The sequence below is a fragment of the Rhinoderma darwinii genome, chromosome 3 (genome assembly GCF_050947455.1).
Source record: "Rhinoderma darwinii isolate aRhiDar2 chromosome 3, aRhiDar2.hap1, whole genome shotgun sequence".
NCBI lineage: Eukaryota > Metazoa > Chordata > Amphibia > Anura > Rhinodermatidae > Rhinoderma > Rhinoderma darwinii.
The window spans coordinates 136,011,471-136,029,414 of record NC_134689.1 but is presented as its reverse complement, the minus strand read 5'-3'; the positions used below and the strand labels follow the sequence as shown (position 1 = coordinate 136,029,414).

General features: G+C 42.1%; 1 protein-coding gene across 5 annotated transcripts in view; it reads left to right on the top strand.

Annotated features, from left to right (window-relative positions):
• The first annotated feature begins 229 nt into the window (after positions 1 to 229).
• Positions 230 to 17,944, top strand: part of MON2 (MON2 regulator of endosome-to-Golgi trafficking) — a 97,521-nt gene continuing 79,806 nt past the window's right edge. For 3 of the 5 annotated variants that reach the window (XM_075856780.1, XM_075856781.1, XM_075856779.1), the window contains exons 1-2: positions 231 to 555; positions 15,216 to 15,279. In XM_075856780.1, coding sequence (XP_075712895.1) covers positions 439 to 555; positions 15,216 to 15,279 — 181 coding nt within the window. In that variant the 5' untranslated portion in view covers positions 231 to 438. Of the gene's footprint in view, positions 556 to 15,215; positions 15,280 to 17,944 lie in introns of all 5 variants that reach the window. The other 2 variants (XM_075856784.1, XM_075856783.1) reach the window with 2 other exon arrangements.

The following is a 17,944-nucleotide window of genomic DNA, read 5'->3' as shown; positions in this document are numbered from 1 at the left end:
TTGTTTATGATAGGGGAAATAATAATATATTCAATGTACAGTAGATACATTAGTTTACAAACAATGACATACACACAGCCTAATATAATACACATATTACAGAATGGTCAGGGGTGACAGTCAATAGTCACGAATTTCTGCCTCACACGGATTATGTGACTGGAAGAGAGTGACGCTGACAAGTCTGTGCGATGGTCACACTGCGCATGCGCCTGCGCCGATACTCTCTCAGCTTGTGTTTACGGAAGCGGCTGTTACGTGTCAGTGCGAAGAGCAAGGGATTCTGGGAGTCCGGCTGATGGCCGAGCCGAGGGGCTGACAGCGCTATGCTCGGCCGGGGACATGTTATAGGAGCCTGAACGGAAGGGCGGCTGCCTGCTCCAGCGACAGCTCCTACTCTCGCTTCTCCGCTCTTCTACGAAGTCGTCAACTGCAAACATGTCCTCCTCCTCCACCAGCAGCCCAGAGGCCATCAAGAAGCTCCTGGAGAACATGCAGAGCGACCTGAGGGGTCTTTCTATGGAGTGCAAGAAGAAGTTCCCTCCTGTCAAAGAGGTAATAATAGCAGCGGAATATCCGGTCCTCTCATCCCACGTCAGCCTCTGGCGTCCTCCTGGCAGAAGTTTGTGTGTGCCTACTTGGCACCCGTAGTGCCAGTGTGATAGCCAGCACATGCCTGCCTACGCATTCGATGTGGTCCTGATGTAAAGTAATAGACAATTGTTACTGACCAGAATAGAAATGATACTTTATAACCGGCATGAGCAAAATATTGTGCAATTCAGAAGCCATTTAGACCAATTCAGAAGCCACTTTGACCTATTTTGAAGCTTCATAGACCTTATAAAACAACCCACAATGTTGGGCCAGCTCTGCGTTTCCAGGCACGTTAGTTATCTGGTTGCTGCGGTGCTCCCGGTATTCCGATGACCGATATTGATGGTATATACCATAGGATAGACCATCAATGTCCGATCTGTAGGGCTCCCAATGCTAGAAAGCCATTGCCCATTTTTTTCCAGGCACATCGTCATTCCCAATCTGGTATTTTCGGACCGCGGCATGTCCATTCCTGCTGCGGAAAGTGGACTGAATTGCTGCGTCTCCATCTCCTAACATTGTGAAAAATGCTGTAAAATATGCACCATTTTCTGCCGTAAAAAACGCTGGAAATGGTGCAGTTTTGCCGCAGCGGAAAGTCTGTGTTTTCCTACGGAATTTTCTGCAGCAATTCCGTTGTGTATGGACAAGCCCTAACTGTATGTAAAGAATATGGCCACAGAGATGCGTCATTAGATATGACATTCATCCGCCAGTCCTGCTTTTTGCGAGCGGTACCGCAGCCCGACTTTCTATAGAAGCAGGTGGAGAATTCTTACTTTAGAATGTAATGGCTTGTTGTACTTTCAGTTGTTGCTTTATTTTTGGTGTTTGGGCATATATATCATTAGGCCCTGTTCACACAGTTTTTTTTTTTTAAACGCGGAAAACGCGCCAAAAAACTTCCGAAAATGCGTTTACGTCTCTGATGTCAATGGGAGGCAGAGAAAGCATTTTTTCGCTTTGTTTTTGTCCGCAGCGCTCAATGGCCGCGGACAAAAAAAACGTGGCAAAAGGCGTGCAGGCAGATCAAAATCTGCCTCAAAATTCCTGACAGAATTTTGAGGCAGAATTTTTTGCCTACAAAAAACTCAGTGTGAACAGGGAGGCCATCAATGTTTTACCCTTGGTAGCTCGACTCTTGGCATCGCTGCCAGTTAGCTAAATAAAGGGACCGTGGTGCTACAGCAGAAGCTGCGCCCCCTTCATTGGTTACACAGGTACAGCACTGTACATACAGTTGTTGCTGTGTCTGACACTGCAGCTCATGTCCGCACAGTCCCAATCAAGTGCCAGGCACAACCATACTTGAGGCACTGTGCCTGGCTTAACAAAGAGAACGTTGCGTGACTCCACGTGGATGCCATGAGTCAGACACCCATTGGTCCAACTTTTTTGGCCTATCCTAGGGCTATGTTCACACGACAGTGAAAAAAAATGTCCATTAAATACTGATCAACTGTCAGTTTTTCATGGCCGTTTTGCATCAGTGTGCCTCTAAATTTTCATCCGTTTCCAGTCCGTCTGTCCGTTTTTAATGGCCGTTTGACATCCGTTCTGCATCAGTTTGATGAATTTCATTGATCAGGTTATTTTTTCACATATTCACCTAGACACTATTTAAAGCCTCCCTGTGCATGATGCCGCAGACCTCCCTGTGCATGATGCCGCAGACCTCCCTGTGCATGATGCCGCAGACCTCCCTGTGCATGATGCCGCAGACCTCCCTGTGCATGATGCCGCAGACCTCCCTGTGCATGATGCCGCAGACCTCCCTGTGCATGATGCCGCAGACCTCCCTGTGCATGATGCCGCAGACCTCCCTGTGCATGATGCCGCAGACCTCCCTGTGCATGATGCCGCAGACCTCCCTGTGCATGATGCCGCAGACCTCCCTGTGCATGATGCCGCAGACCTCCCTGTGCATGATGCCGCAGACCTCCCTGTGCATGATGCCGCAGACCTCCCTGTGTATGATGCCGTAGACCTCCCTGTGCATGATGCCACACACAGCCCCCCTGTACGGTATGCCACACAGACCCCCTGTATATGATGCCGTTTTTCACTGTTGTGTGAATAAGGCCTAAGGATAAGCCAGGTCTGCTGCTGCAAAATATTGTGCCTTTTGACTAATATCAGCTAGCAAAAAAAATGTTACTTCCTTCCAGCCAACCTTACTAGTGACTGAAGGGCTGTAGTGTATCTGACAGCAGTGATTGATGGCTGTCATGTATACTAAGAGGACCGGGGGAAGGGCTCCTCTCATGAATACAGCCGACTCATAATTATGAGTCCGCTGTATTCTTTTCTAGCTGCAATTAGCCAAATGGCACAATATTTTTTTGTGCTGTTTGGGCTAATATTGAGTCAGACCTGTCTCCATTCTATGTTGCCAGATCCGCTTTAAAGTCCCAGAAAACTTTAGGCTCAATACACACGATGCGTATTACGTGCGGTTTTGCTGCGTGGGTTTGCTTATGGCAAATCCGCAGTGTAATACAGTACCAGCATAACCAATGAGATTTCAGGAAATCTCACGTACACGCTGTGGTATATTTCGGGACGGAACTTGACCTGTGGTGCGTTTTTTAGAATCTGCAGCACGTCAATTTATGTTGCGTTTCTGCTTGCGTATTGTATCTGCTTAATGCTGTGGAAAATCACACCAAAAACCGCATCAAAACGTAAAAACCGCACCTAAAAACGCAGTATTTGGTGCTGTTTTTACCTGCGAATTTCCTGCGTATTACTGCGGTTTTGGTGCGTGTTTTCCGCAGCAAAATCCGCAACGTGTGCATGTAGCCTTAAGGTTTAGAAATGAATTCGGTGCTCTTTAGACAGATGCTGAGAAATGGCTGTTTTAAATGTCTCATAATGAAACTTTTATAGAGAAATACCGGCTAAACATATTTCTGAAATCATTGACGTTACCAATGGTGTCAGTGGCTTGAGAGGGTTCATGTTTTCAGCTCTTGCATTGAAACGATTTGCTGTTTTATTTGGCCAGGTCACATGGGGAGAAAATGCTGCAGATTTTCCATCTGGATTTGCAGATAGAAGTTCCACAGTGGAACACAGGCAAATGGATGAGAATTCATGAAATCTTATTCACATACTGTGGACATTTTCCACTTGGAAATTGTCTACAATGGGGAAGTTAAAATCTGCAATGAAATCCTAGAGTTGCGGATTTTACGGCGGATTATGTGTGGATCTGCAGCAAAATCTGCAAGTGCAGATTGTTTTTTATTATAGTATACTCCCCTTACCATTCCCATGGAGGTCCTGTGGTGACTTTCCTAGACTCTTGCTAGTCTCTGTTTACCGGCCCCCAGTGATGACGTGTCGCCTCGACAAGTGAACGCTGCAGTGGTCACATGTCACAACAAGTCAACACTTGAGTCGGGTGAACGGAGTCCGGCATGGGACCAGGAAAGTCACCAGAGGAGCACCATGGGATTGGTAAGGTAAGGAGTATACTTTTTGTTTTAAGAAGATTTGGTGGGTGTATTTCCTGCAGTTTTCTGATTATGCTCAGTGTAAAAGTGATAAATGCAAAATAAAAAATAACTTTAAATAAAGTTGTGTCCAATCTGGAGGTGTGGGTTAGGGTATGTGCACACACAAAATAAAAAACGTCTGAAAATACGGAGCAGTTTTCAAGGGAAAACCGCTCCTGATTTTCAGACGTCTTTTAATCAAAGTCGCGTTTTTAATGGCCGTTTTTAGAGCTGTTTTTCTATAGAGTCTATGAAAAATGGCTCCAAAAACAGCTGAAGAAGTGACATGCACTTCTTTTTCGCGGTCGTTTTTTTACGCGGCTGTTTTGATAAACGGGCGAGCAAAAAACGCCCTGTTGGAACAGAACGCCTTTTTTCCCCCCCATTGAAATCAATGGGCAGATGTTGGGAGGCGTACTTCTTCCGATCTACCGGCCTTTTTTCGGGCGATTTAAGGCCCGAAAAATGTCCGAAAACACTCTGTGTGAACATACCCTTATAGTGATCGCTGTGTATTCAAATATGTATAAATATGTGTCTAGAACAGAGCAACACATAAATAAAAATGGAGTTTGGAGTTATTTTACTGGATCTGTGACTGATATGATGGATCCATTGTGATTCGTTTGATGGACCCCTTTAGATCAGTTTCCCTCCCCAGTTCATTGAAAATGGATTTGTCAAGTTTCTGACCGGTTTCAGGTTTTGTTTTTTTACTGGATGGAATACCACAGCATGTTCCACTATTCTGACTGTCGAGAGACAATGGAAAACAACTAAAGCAAGTCTGAACAGTACCTTAGTTAGTGGTACAGCCATACTGAACAAATCATGTAAGGCTCTAAAAAAATACCAAAAACATTTGTATAAGTCAGTGGGATCCATTAGTATTTGTTAGGGTACGTTTGAAAACTGATCAGTCATGGCTCCATTATCAATGAAGATGCTCAGAGAGTCTTGTAAGCTGCTGGCCACTTGCGTGACGTACACGCACACCATCATGTTCCGGGAGCTGTCCTATGATACCACAGCCCTTGTGATAAAGTCCTAGTGAACTAGCCGTCGTAACTGTACCTGTAAAGTGGTCAACGTAATCGCTGACCTTGTTTAGGTAACCTGTGATGGCAGTAGGAGACCAAAACAGAACATTCCCAGGTTAAAACATAAACTCCACACTGGATGGTCCCTTGGACTATTGCTGCTTGCACCAAATTGTGCTGAAGAATACAAAATTCCTCATCGTAGGCAACCTTGTTTTCAGTTTTGGCACACTGGATTTATTAAGGATGCACATACAAGTGAATGTGACTGTCGCTAGCACCGGAGCCCCCTCCGGTGCTAGCGACACCACTGCATCCGCCATCTGCAGTGTGCGGGCTTTAAACTTTAGTGAGTGGCCAGATTGTGGTAGGTGCGCGGCCGCGCACCTTATAGGGAACACTGAACCTCAGCTTCCGTTTCCCTCACCATTGAACTCAATGGTGACACAAACCTAGCTAATCGTTTCCATTTGTCACCGTTGTGAACGGGTTCTGTTGTTTTGACGCAATCAATAGCGCAGTCAACTGCGCTATTGATTCCGTCAAAACAACAGAACCCTTTCCCAACGGTGACAAATGGAAACCATTAGCAAAGTTCCCATCACCATTGAGATCAATGGTGATGCAAATGGAAGCTAAGGTTTCCGTTTGCCTTTCCGTTGAGGGGTTAACCCGACGGAAACCTCCAACGGAAGGGCAACGCCGATGTGAACACACCCTAATACACAGTTTTATTAAAAAATAAATAAACAGTTTTCAAAGGTGCACATAGCCTTTAAACTAAGACTGGCGTATGAAGAGCCTTGGTACGTCTGCCCCACGGTGTAAATGATCGGGTTGAATAGCTTTGTGTGTTTCTTTATAGGAGCACAATTTAGAATTCAAGTTGGCATGTGTAAACTCATGTGCTACGCATCATTCTAGTGCTACAATACTATTGATATTGTGGTCATTTGTACAACACATTTATTATTGTGATGTCTGTGAATTTGCAACATATTATTATTGTAGATCCCTTCATGAAGATGTCTGACAGCTCTAGCCTGCATGCTATTGTTTTTGCAGAAAGAAACTGATGTACTATACTAGACTAAAGGATATGTCCTCCTATAGTGACTGCTAGCCATGCCCCCTGACAGATTGGGAGGTAAATAAAATACCCCCAGGCCGGGGCTAGACTTCAACTTTTTGTTGTTGTTGTTGTTGTTGTGAGCAATAAATCGCTGTCCATAGGATTGCATTAAAGTAGCTTGAAAATCTCTTTAATCTCCATTCAACAGATTTGCTAGCGATTTTTTTATTTTTAATCGCTACTTGCTGGGACCAGACATATCATCAGATTTTATTCAGATTTGCGGTGCGGATTCTGCTCCGCAGCGTTCTAGAATACAATACAAATGAATGGGGTTTTCAAAACACCGTTCAGATGTAGCAGAAAAAAATCTGCACTGAGTTTTTTTTTCATATCCGCAGTATGATTATTCTTGTGTGGAAAAGCCACGTTTTTCAGTTTGTCGTGCTGCAAATGCTCAATGCCCAATCGCCGCAGATTTCTTTTGCTAAGTATGGACCTTACTATTTCTTGATAGGCAATAGATTCTCTTTCTCTATTGATCCTGGACTGCTCTGGTTATGAAAAATAAAAAAAGTTATAATAATGTCCCCTAAGGTTTTACATCTAAATAAATAATGGACTATGCCAGATCTAAACCATGATCATTTTTATTGTTTTTCACACACTTCGGCCTTATTCACACGAACGGGTAATTAGTTTGTGTGACGGCTGTTAAAACAACGGCTGTCACACGGACCTATGCAAGTCAATGGGGCCATTCAGACATGCAGTGTTTTTCACGCAGCGTGTTTCCGTTGCGTGAAACTCACTGCATGTCCTATTATTATGCGTTTTTAGCGCATCACGCACCCAATGGGAGCATGAAAATCACGGATGCACATCCGTGTGCTGTCCGTGATTCACACACAAGTTCATAAGAAATGGTATAGCATGCTTCCATTTCGTTTTCTCCAGTAAAAAGAGCACTAATAATTTTTTTTTTAATGAAAGTCATACTGCTCTGTTGGTGTTATAGGGGTTGTCCGGGAATAAATTGTATTTCAATTTTAACTTAATTAGTCAACATTTCTAATATAGTGTCTGCTTACCTGTGCCAGCGTTACCGTGTTCCGATCTGCCGTCACGTGACCGCACCCAGGGTAAATTTTTTATTTCCTGTGAGGTACCGTGTCTTTGCTCAGCCAGCACTTCCGGCTGAGAAAGGCACGGCGTGTCATCAACTACATTTCCAGGCAGTGGGCCGGGCAGATGTTTCATGAGCTCTGCAGAGCTCGGCCTCCTCTAGTCCCGCCGCCTGTAGATGTAGTTGATGACGCGCCGTGTCTTTACACAGCAGGAAGTGCTGGCTGAGCAAAGACACGGAGCATCATCAATCATAGTACACCCCCCCCTCCTTCTGCTGTCTTGTCGTCCACGCCTCCTCCACTTTTGGAGCTCCCGTACTGAAGTGCATGTGAGAAGGCGGAGGAGGAGCGGAATCCCTAAACCGTTGCCGAAACTGTGGCCGGGGATTACGCTCCAGGAGAAGTCCATGACTTTTCCTGGAGCGGTCCCCTACTCCAGAAACTGAATCCCCGGAACACAGAGGCTGGAGATTCTTCTCCAGGAGAAGTCCCTGACTTCACTGTCCATGTCCATATATGGACAGTGAAGTCAGGGATTGTTCCTAAAGCGGAATCCCCGGCCACAGCAGCTGACGATGTGGCCGTGGATTCCGCTCCAGGAGAAGTCCCTGCCTTCACACAAAGGATAATGATGATGATTACTGTGTAAGACAGTGTGCAAGGAGGGAGCTGCTTGGAATTAGAGCAGGGAATGATCCTGTGACCATAGAGGGGCGTGGTAGTATGCAAATAGCTGAGATGCTTTGGAGGAAGGGGGGATGCAGCAGGGGATCATGGGTATGGTGGGTTACAAGACTGGAAACAGAGAGTAAGGGATGTAAACAAACAGAGTAGTAACGACGATGGAGATCAAACAGAAACTGGTTAGAAGTTTAATAGGGGGTATTAGGGAAGGTAAACCAAGGCTGGGGGACACTTGTTAGAATTTTTTATTTCCTGGACAACCCCTTTAACCCCTTAACGCACCATGACATAACTGTACGTCAAGGTGAGCAGTAAGTTCGCGCACCTTGACGTACAGTTACGTCAGTGCTTTGACAGTTAACCGCCGCGCGGCGCTACACCGCAGCGGCGGTTAACTGTGCAGGGTGTCTGCCCTGCATTCCCCGTTGCCGATCAGCGGCCCATCGCCGCTGATATCGGCAGTTAACCCCTTAATTGCGGCGCTCGATTTTGAACGCCACAATTAAGGTGTTTAGCGCCGATCGGCAGCCCCCACGTGAAATCACGGGGGCTGGCGATCGTACCCATGGCAACCGGACGCCAGATAATGGCTTCCGGATTGCCATGTACAGAAGCCTATGAGGACCACCCCGAGGGTGGTCGTCGTAGGCTTCCTGTCAGTGTGACTGTGACGTCACACTGACAGTTGGAATACATTACACTACGTGTGTAGTGTAATGTATTCCAGCAGCGATCAGAGCTGCAAGTCTAAGTGTCCCCTAGTGGGACAAGTGAAAAAAGTAAAAAAAAGAATAAAAATGTTTTAAAAAAAAGTGTAAAAATAAAAGTTATAAGTGATATAAACAAGAACTGCTTTTTTTCCTATTATAAGTCTTTTATTATAGGAAAAAAAATGAATACGTAAAAAAAAATTACACACATTTGGTATCACCGCGTTCGTAACGACCCCAACTATAAAACTAGAATATTATTTTTCCCGCACGGTGAACACCGCAAAAAAAAATAAACGAAAAATAATGCCAGAATCACTATTTTTTGGTCACCATCCCTCACAAAATATGTAATAAAAAGTCGCATGTACGCCAAAATAGTACCGATACAAACTACAACCCGTCCCGCAAAAAACAAGCCATTACACAGCTTTTTTGACTGAAAAATAAAAAAGTTACGGCTCTCAGAATATGGTGACACAAAAATAAATTATTTTCTAAATAAGTGATTTTATTGCGCAAACGCTGCAAAAAATAAAAAAACCTTTATACATATGGTATCGCCGTAATCGTACCGACCCGCAGAATAAAGTATAATGGTCATTTATAGCCCAGGGTAAACGCCGTCAAAAATAAATAAAAATCATTGTCAAAATTGATGGTTTTTGGTCACCTTGCTTGCCGAAAAATTGAATAAAAAGTGATCAACAAAATCGCATGTATCCCAAAATGGTACCAATGAAAATTACAGATTGTCCCGCAACAAATAAGCCCTCACACGGCTCCAGTGGTGAAAAAATAAAAAAAGTTCCGGCTCTCAGATTATGGCGATGCAAAATGTACAGGGCGTTCCAAAAGCGGATCGGGTGCCATTTATAAGTGCAACACTGGCCACATATCTGCAGATTATTATTTATTTACCCCATTATTATACCCTCTTATTATGCCCCTGATGTACTCTGCCCAGCCTACATTTGCCCCCACATTATAAACTGAAATACCAGCAAAACGCCAGAGCTACTACCAAGCAAAATCTGCGCTCCAAATGGCGTCCCTCCCTTCTGAGCCCTACAGCGTGCCCAAACAGCCGTTTACGTCCACCGATATGGCATCGCCATACCCGGGAGAACCCTGTTAAAATGTTATGTGGTATTTGTGGCACAAACTGGGCACAACATATAGTGCACTAAAATGACACATCAGTGGAAAATTTTAATTTTCACTCTGCACCATCCGCTGCGCATTAAACCCTTCGCGCACCATGACTTAATAGCATGTCGTGGTGTGGGGGGTGATATATGGAGCGTCTCACTCGCTGAGCCCGCGCCAGACGCTGCGGGTGTCAGCTGTGTATTACAGCTAATACCCGGGACTAACGGACAAAAACAGCAATCACGCTGTAACAGGAGCCTGTAAAAATGACAATATACTGCAATACATTAGAATTGCAGTGGATTCTACCAGTGATCTAACGATTGCTGGTTCAAGTCTCCTATGGGGACTAATAAAATATGTAAAAACAGAAGTAAATAGTTATTATTAGTGGAAAAAATTAAATAAATATTTAAAGTCCAAAAAGAAACCCTTTTCACATTTTTTCTCTAAAGTAATGTAAAAAAATTAAAAAAATACACAAAATTGGTATCGCTGCGTCCGTAAAAGTCCAAGCTATTACAATATACCATTATTTAACTCACACGGTGAACGGCGTGAAAAATAAAGAATTTTAAACTGCAAAATCGCAGTTTTTTAATCACCCTGGCTCTACCAAAAAATGTAATAAAAAGTGCTCAAAAAGTCTTATGTACCAAAAAATGGTACCAATAAAAAGGACAGCTCGTCCCGCAAAAAATATGCCCTCACACCGCTCTATTGACGGAAAAATAAAAAAGTTGTGGCTCTCGGAAAGCGGGGAGGAAAAACGAAAAAGCAAAAAGCAAAACATGAATCAGTTCGTAAAGGGTTAATTACTTTCTAATGAAAGAACATTTATGACCACATGTGGGGTATAGCCGTACTCGGGAGAAATTGCTTAACAAATGTTGGGGTGCATTTTCTCCTTTATCCTTTGTGAAATTGAAAAAATTCAACATTTTAGTGGAAATAATGTTGATATTAATTTCACGGCCTAATTCTAATAAATTCTGCAAAAGACGTGTGGGGCCTAAATGCTCACTATACCCCTAGATAGATTCCTTAAGTGGTGTAGTTTCCCAAATGGGGTTACTTTTGGGGGGCTTCCACTGTTTTGGTCTCTCAGGGGCTTTGCAAATTCGACATGACACCCAAAAACTATTCCAGCTAAATTTTAGCTCCAAAAGCCAAATAGCGCTCCTTCCCTTCTAAGCCCCGGTGTGAGTCCAAACAGCAGTTTATTACCACATATGGGGTATTTACGTAATCAGAAGAAATTGTTTTACAAATGTTGGGGTGCTTTTTCTCCATTATTCCTTGTAAAAATTAAAAATGGCTACCTTTTTTCAGAAAAAAAAGTAGATTTTTACCTTTACAGACTAATTCCAATGAATTTAGAAAAACAACTGTGGGGTCGAAATGCTAACTTTACCCCTAGAAAAATTCCTTGAGGGGTGTAGCTTCCAAAATGGGGTCACTATTGGGGGATTTCCACTGTTTTCATCCCTCCAGTGCATTGCAAACGCGACACGGCACTGAAAACTATTCCAGCAAAATCAGAAATCCAAAATCCAAATGGTGCTCCTTCCCTTCTGAGTCCTGCTGTGGGTCCAAACAGCAATTTATTACCACATATGGGGTATTGCTATAATCGGAAGAAATTGCTTTACATATGTTGGGGTGTTTTTTCTACTTTATTCCTTGTAAAAATTTAAAATTTCTACGTTTTTTCACAAAAAAAGTAGATTTTCATCTTCACATACTAATTCAAATAAATTTAGCAAAAAAACTGTGGGTTCAAAATGCTAATTATACCCATAGATAAATTCCCTGAGGGGTGTAGTTTCCAAAATGGGGGGTCACTTTTTGGGGGTCTTTATTGTTTTGGTACCACAAGACCTCTTCAAACCTGATATGGTGCCTACAATATATTCTAAAAAAAGGAGGCCCCAAAATCCACTAGGTGCTCCTTTGCTTCTGAGGCCTGTGTTTCAGTCCATTACCGCACTAGAGCCACATGTGGGATATTTCTAAAAACTGCAGAATCTGGGCAATAAATACTGAGTTGCGTTTCTTGGGTAAAACCTTCTGTGGTACAGAAAAAATGTATTACAAATGAATTTTCAAAGAAAAAAAATGAAATTTGTAAATTTCACCTCTACTTTGCTTTAATTTCTGTGAAAAGCCTAAAGGGTTAAAACACTTTCTGAATGCTGTTTTGAATACTTTGATGGGTGCAGTTTTCAAAATGGGGTGACTTCTGGGGACTTTCTAATATATAAGGCCCTCAAAGCCACTTCAGAACTGAACTGGTCCCTGAAAAAATAGCCTTTTGAAATTTTCTTGAAAATGTGAGAAATTGCTGCTAAAGTTCTAAGCCTTGTAACGTCCTAGAAAAATAAAAGAATGTTCAAAAAACGACGCAAACATAAAGTAGACATATGGGAAATATAAACTAGTAAGTATTTTGTGTGGTATTACTATCTGTTTTACAAGCAGATACATTTAAATTTAGAAAAATGCAAATTTTTGCTAATTTTCTCTAAATCTTGGCGTTTCTTACAAATAAATATTGAATTTAATGACGAAATTTTTCCAGTATCATAAAGTACAACATGTCACGAGAAAACAATCTCAGAATCGCTTGGATAGGCAAAAGCATTCTGGAGTTATTACCACTTAAAGTGACACATGTCAGATTTGCAAAAATGGGGCTGGTCCTGAAGGCCAAAACAGGCTTAGACACTAAGGGGTTAACCATACTGTTTGTATTCTTTTTATGTTAATTGGTATAGGAATATTTATGTTATGCTAGATACTACACACCATTCTGAAGGGATTATGACACTATAATGTTATGTACTTGAGAGACAACTCTTGTGAACCATTTAACACTCTGAAAGGGGGTAAAGGCCAACGTCAAACCCCTTTATAAAAACAAGGCAAAGTCCCATAACGCTGATATTGGAATACACTTGCACTGACTTTGCTCAAAAACTGAGAATAAATTGTTACTTCCTTAAATTATTCTATAAGGAGAATTAATTAAGAATGCCGTTTCACACTCCGGTCCTAAATTGAAGTACGTTGGAGTAAAATCGGACAAATTTATTAAGAGGCGCATGTCTATTAATTAATTTGACGTATCTGGGGCAGTCCTAAAAACAGAAAATAAATCTACGCCAGGCGTAGATTTGCGCTACAATTTACGCCATTATTTTGCCTTTACAAATCATAAATCTGTCAGAAACTGCTGGCCCCACCCCACCCAGTTAATCCCAACAACTTTTCTTGCAATATTTGATGGAAGAAAAGATGTAAATTTATCATAAACGTGGTGCGGCAATATATTCTACTTTTGTTTACGCCAGAAAAGTGGCATAAAGCTGATAATAAATTTTGCCCATATATATATATATATATATATATATATATGTCGTTCCCCACCTAAATTGACTGCATGTGTATTGCACAAAGATCCATATAGACCTATTCCACATTCATGAACATGCATGTGTAAACAAACTATACCACCCCAGCTTTGGTTCAGACACCAGCTCCCGGGGGCATTCACACGTGGCAGATTTTGATGCAGAAATTTGTGTGACTAAAAATCTGGTCCAATCCTCTGAATAGAACTTGCAGAAATCCATGTTCTTGCTGGAGAAATAACCCCATTCAGGTGATTGGGCCTAATTCGCAGAAATTTTTTGTTGTATCTGCAAGATTTTAATGCAGGTTTTTGCGCCAAAACCATAATGGGAAATATAACGAAATAATCTATACTTTTACTTCTGGCTTTGGCTCAAAAATCGGCATGAAAATCTGTCTGAAAAAAAAACCTTGAGATAAAAAGATAGACCGTTCAAAACAATTTTACTGTTTTATTAGGCTGGGTTCACACGGAGTGTTTTGCAGGCGGAAAATCTGCCTCAAAATTCAGTTTGGCATTTTGAGGCAGATTTTGCTTTGCCTGCACGCCGATTTTCGCAGCGTTTTTTACCCGCGGCCACTGAGCTCCACGGGCAAAAAGCGCCGCGAAATACACTTTCTCTGCCTCCCATTGATGTCAATGGGAGGTCAGAGACGTAAACGCCCGAAGAAAGGGCATGACGCTTCTTTTTCCCACTGGATGGTTTTTCCGCTCACGGGAAAAAAACGCCTCCGCCTCCCATTGAAATCAATGGGAGGCATTTTCGGCCGTTTTTTGACGCGTTTTCTGTGTCAAAAAACTCTGTGTGAACTGGCCCTTAAGGAACAGAGGTTCTTTAGCTAAATAAATTTTTCCTGCAGCCTTTAAACTGCTGTCAGTACAGAGCCATTTCATTTCTGAGAAATGTGAGACAGTCTGGTTGCTAAGGATACAGTGCCTAGCAACCACAGTTTATTGTGGTAGGATCAACAAGTAGCCTATCCGTAACATAATGTCTGCCCCAGATGTCTCAAGTTTTCAGTTCAAGGCCTGTGATCTGAGGGCAGAGAAGCGGCATGGCTGCTTGGCAGAACTTAAACCATGCCTATCTCTATCTCTTACTGCCATGTTTACCATATTTTTTTTTTATTAAAAAATTAATTTTGGTGGAGAACTACTTTAAAGCGACTCTCCTGTTCGCAAATTTTTTTTGACAATAAATGCAGAATGTATAGTTAATATACAAGTTGTCCTACCTTTCTTTTCTTTGTGGCGTTGTTTCTCTAATCCGGGACCCCTCCTCATTGATCTAAAATGGCGGCCAGACTCTCATACTAGCATATGCACACTGTGCTCTAGTAGTCTGGGACACTCCTTCCCCCGCACTAGGATGAACCAGTAGTGATGACGTCAGCACCGTGTCCATCCTGGCACAGCGGCCCCTTGCCTGGATTCCAACATTTTAACGCTCAGATTTTAACTTTCTTGGATAAAACTGTTTTGTGAGGTGAACAAAAGTTTTAATCCATGTGGCATTTGTGCTGTAGGAAGAATGCACAAGCTTACGCATTTTAATTCTGAAAAATAAGAGGGAATCACACACAAAAAATATCTGCCCCATTGATTTGATATGCCTTATTGGTGGCAGTTAAATGTATTGGAGAATGACACTGTACACGTGGCAATCTCGCTACTGGGAATGGAGACTGTGTCTCCCCACTTTTTGGATCGGTGGTGGTACCAGAGGTCAGACTCCCAACGATCACACATTTATGGAATATGGGACTGATGTGCCATAAATGTTATTTTGTGTGAAAACCCCTTTAACTTTACATCGTGTATCAGTAATTCCACTGGCTTTCAATGTGTTCTTTGGAAGGTAACATGACGGTACAATAATTCACCGGTTTCTTATCTCTTGCTTTATATATTCCAGGCTGCAGAATCCGGGATTGTGAAGGTAAAAAATATAGCTGCGCGGAACGCGGACATACTGACAGGTAATTATGATGGAGTTTAACTCGCATTGCCTATATTGTCAGCAAACGAATAATCTAGCGTCTTTATAATATGTATTTATTATATTTTCTACTATTTCAATGGGTTTTTACTCTGTTCTATTCCAATCATGGAAACCTTCAAGGGGAATATTCCGATTTAATTTTATAAAGTATGGCTTGTGTTCTAGCACTTTGAGCTTACTGCCAGATTTTCAGTCTCCGTGTAAACAATTTGTTTCCATTCACTAATAAGAAGCAAAGATGTTAAAAATTTTAGAACTTTAATAAGATTTAGTTTTATAAAACTTGAAAACCCCCTTAGCGGATTTGCAGAATATCCGCAGCATAATACAATAGCAACAAAGTATAAGAGATTTAAACAAAACTCATCCACATGCCGCTGACATTTTCAGCACATGTCCACTTCTGCTGCAGAAAGTTCACCGATTTTTTTAAATTTATTTTTATTTTCTGGCAATTCAATGGGAAAGAAGAAATCCGCAAGCAAATACTTTTGTTGCAAATTACCTGCAACTCCATATACTGTTTAAAATAAGGTACAAGACGTTTTAAAAAAAAAAACCCACTATACTCCCCTCTTTTGGCACTCTTGTGTCAATGCTTCTGTGGTCTCCCGCAGGTCTCTGTACATCCGGCCCCCAGCGCTGACGTTTCGACGCCTGACTGTTGCTGCCAGTAATTGCCAAGTCATCGCTGAAGGCCGGGTGTACAGAGACTAGCTGGGGACCAGGGAAGTGTGGATACAGCAGCGCCATGGTAGGGGAGTAAAGTTTTGATAAATTTTTTATATGATGCTTCGCTCTTCGCAGGGAAATTCACAACAAAACCTGCACGATTTGCTGAGGATTTGTCGTTGCAGATTTCCCAACGACTTTTTACGTATTTGCTGCAGAAAATTTCCGCACCAAATCTGCTGAGTGAAACCATGACCTTAAAGAGACTCTGTCACCACATTATAAGTGCCCTATCTCCTACATAAGGAGATCGGTGCTATAATGTAAGTGACAGTAATGCTTTTTATTTAGAAAACGATCTGTTTTCACCACTTTATTCGCGATTTTAGATTTATTCTGATGAGTTGCTTAATGCCCAAGTGGGCGTATTTTTACTTTAGACCAAGTGGGCGTTGTACAGAGGAGTGTATGACGCTGACCAATCAGCCTCATGCACTCCTCTCCATTCATTTACTCAGCGCATAGGGATCCTGCTAGATCCTTATGTTCTGTCTTATACTAACACATTAACGATACTGAAGTGTTTAGACAGTGAATAGACATTCCACGGGATGTCTATTCACAATCTCTGCACTTTGTTACTCTGTGGTTGTTACAGCAGAGGAGGCGTGATCTCGCGAGATCTCGCTGTAAATGACAGGTTCCAACGAGATCACGCTTCCTCTGCTGTAACTACCATAGAAACAGTAACGAAGTGCAGGGATTGTGAATAGACATCCCGTGGAATGTCTATTCACTGTCTAAACACTTCAGTATTGTTAATGTGTTAGTATAAGACAGAACATAAGGATCTAGCAGGATCCCTATGCGCTGAGTAAATTAATGGAGAGGAGTGCATGACGCTGATTGGTCAGCGCCATACACTCCTCTGTACAACACCCACTTGGTCTAAAGTAAAAATACGCCCAGTTGGGCATTAAGAAACTCATTAGCATAAATCTAAAATCTCTAATAAAGTGGTAAAAATAGATCGTTTTTTTTAAATAAAAAGCACTGCTGTCACCTACATTACAGCGCCGATATCCTTATGTAGGAGATAGGGCACTTATAATGTGGTGACAGAGCCTCTTTAATATCCACTGCCGCCTACAGGTAGCCTGCTTGTTGATCGTTTCAAGGAAGTGTCGACACGAAAAATAAGAGTAAGCCGTAAAGAAAAAAAAAAAATAAAGGAAATGCTATATGTTACAAAGATACATAGCTAATGTTTATCACAGGCGGTGCTTCATTAAAGTGAGCATATAATAGAATGTAGCTAATCACGTATTCCTCCTTATATTCTAAGCATTACCTATGTTCCTGGTTTAGACTCTGAGCATAATGAGTACTATTACAGGGGGTCCCCATAGGCTGCAGCATTACTGCTGATATTCACATTTATTCATCTTACTACGGTAGTTAAAGGTTTGTTCAGCTTTGACAGCCAGATTTCATATTGTAGTTCCACCAGAGATGTTCAGTGTCACTATAAGCTGCTGTCCCCTGGGGAAGAATTACACCGTACCCACGGTACCATACTTTAGCTAGAAGAGTTAGTGCCATCCAGGGATACCCTTAGCCGCTCTATTAGGTAGCATTTTCTGAAGGAGACCTGACTTTGTGTCCATACTATGCAGAATTCCCATGTCTGGGAGGGACCAGAAGCAATGTTCATCCATTCATGATGTGCGGAAAGCGGCATGTCAAGTATAAGAAATGTAATTTAGCATCTGTAACTCCTGTAGGAGAACTGGAGGACTCCGAAATCACTATAAATACTGAATAGGGTAATAAAAGACTTTTCTTAGGAGGACAACCGATGGATTCTTTTCTAAATTCTTTTAATACTCTCAACATTTTTTCAGCAGTTTTGTTGTTAGTACTGTTATCAACTATACCATGGCAATTCTAGAAAAAATGTATTTTATTTT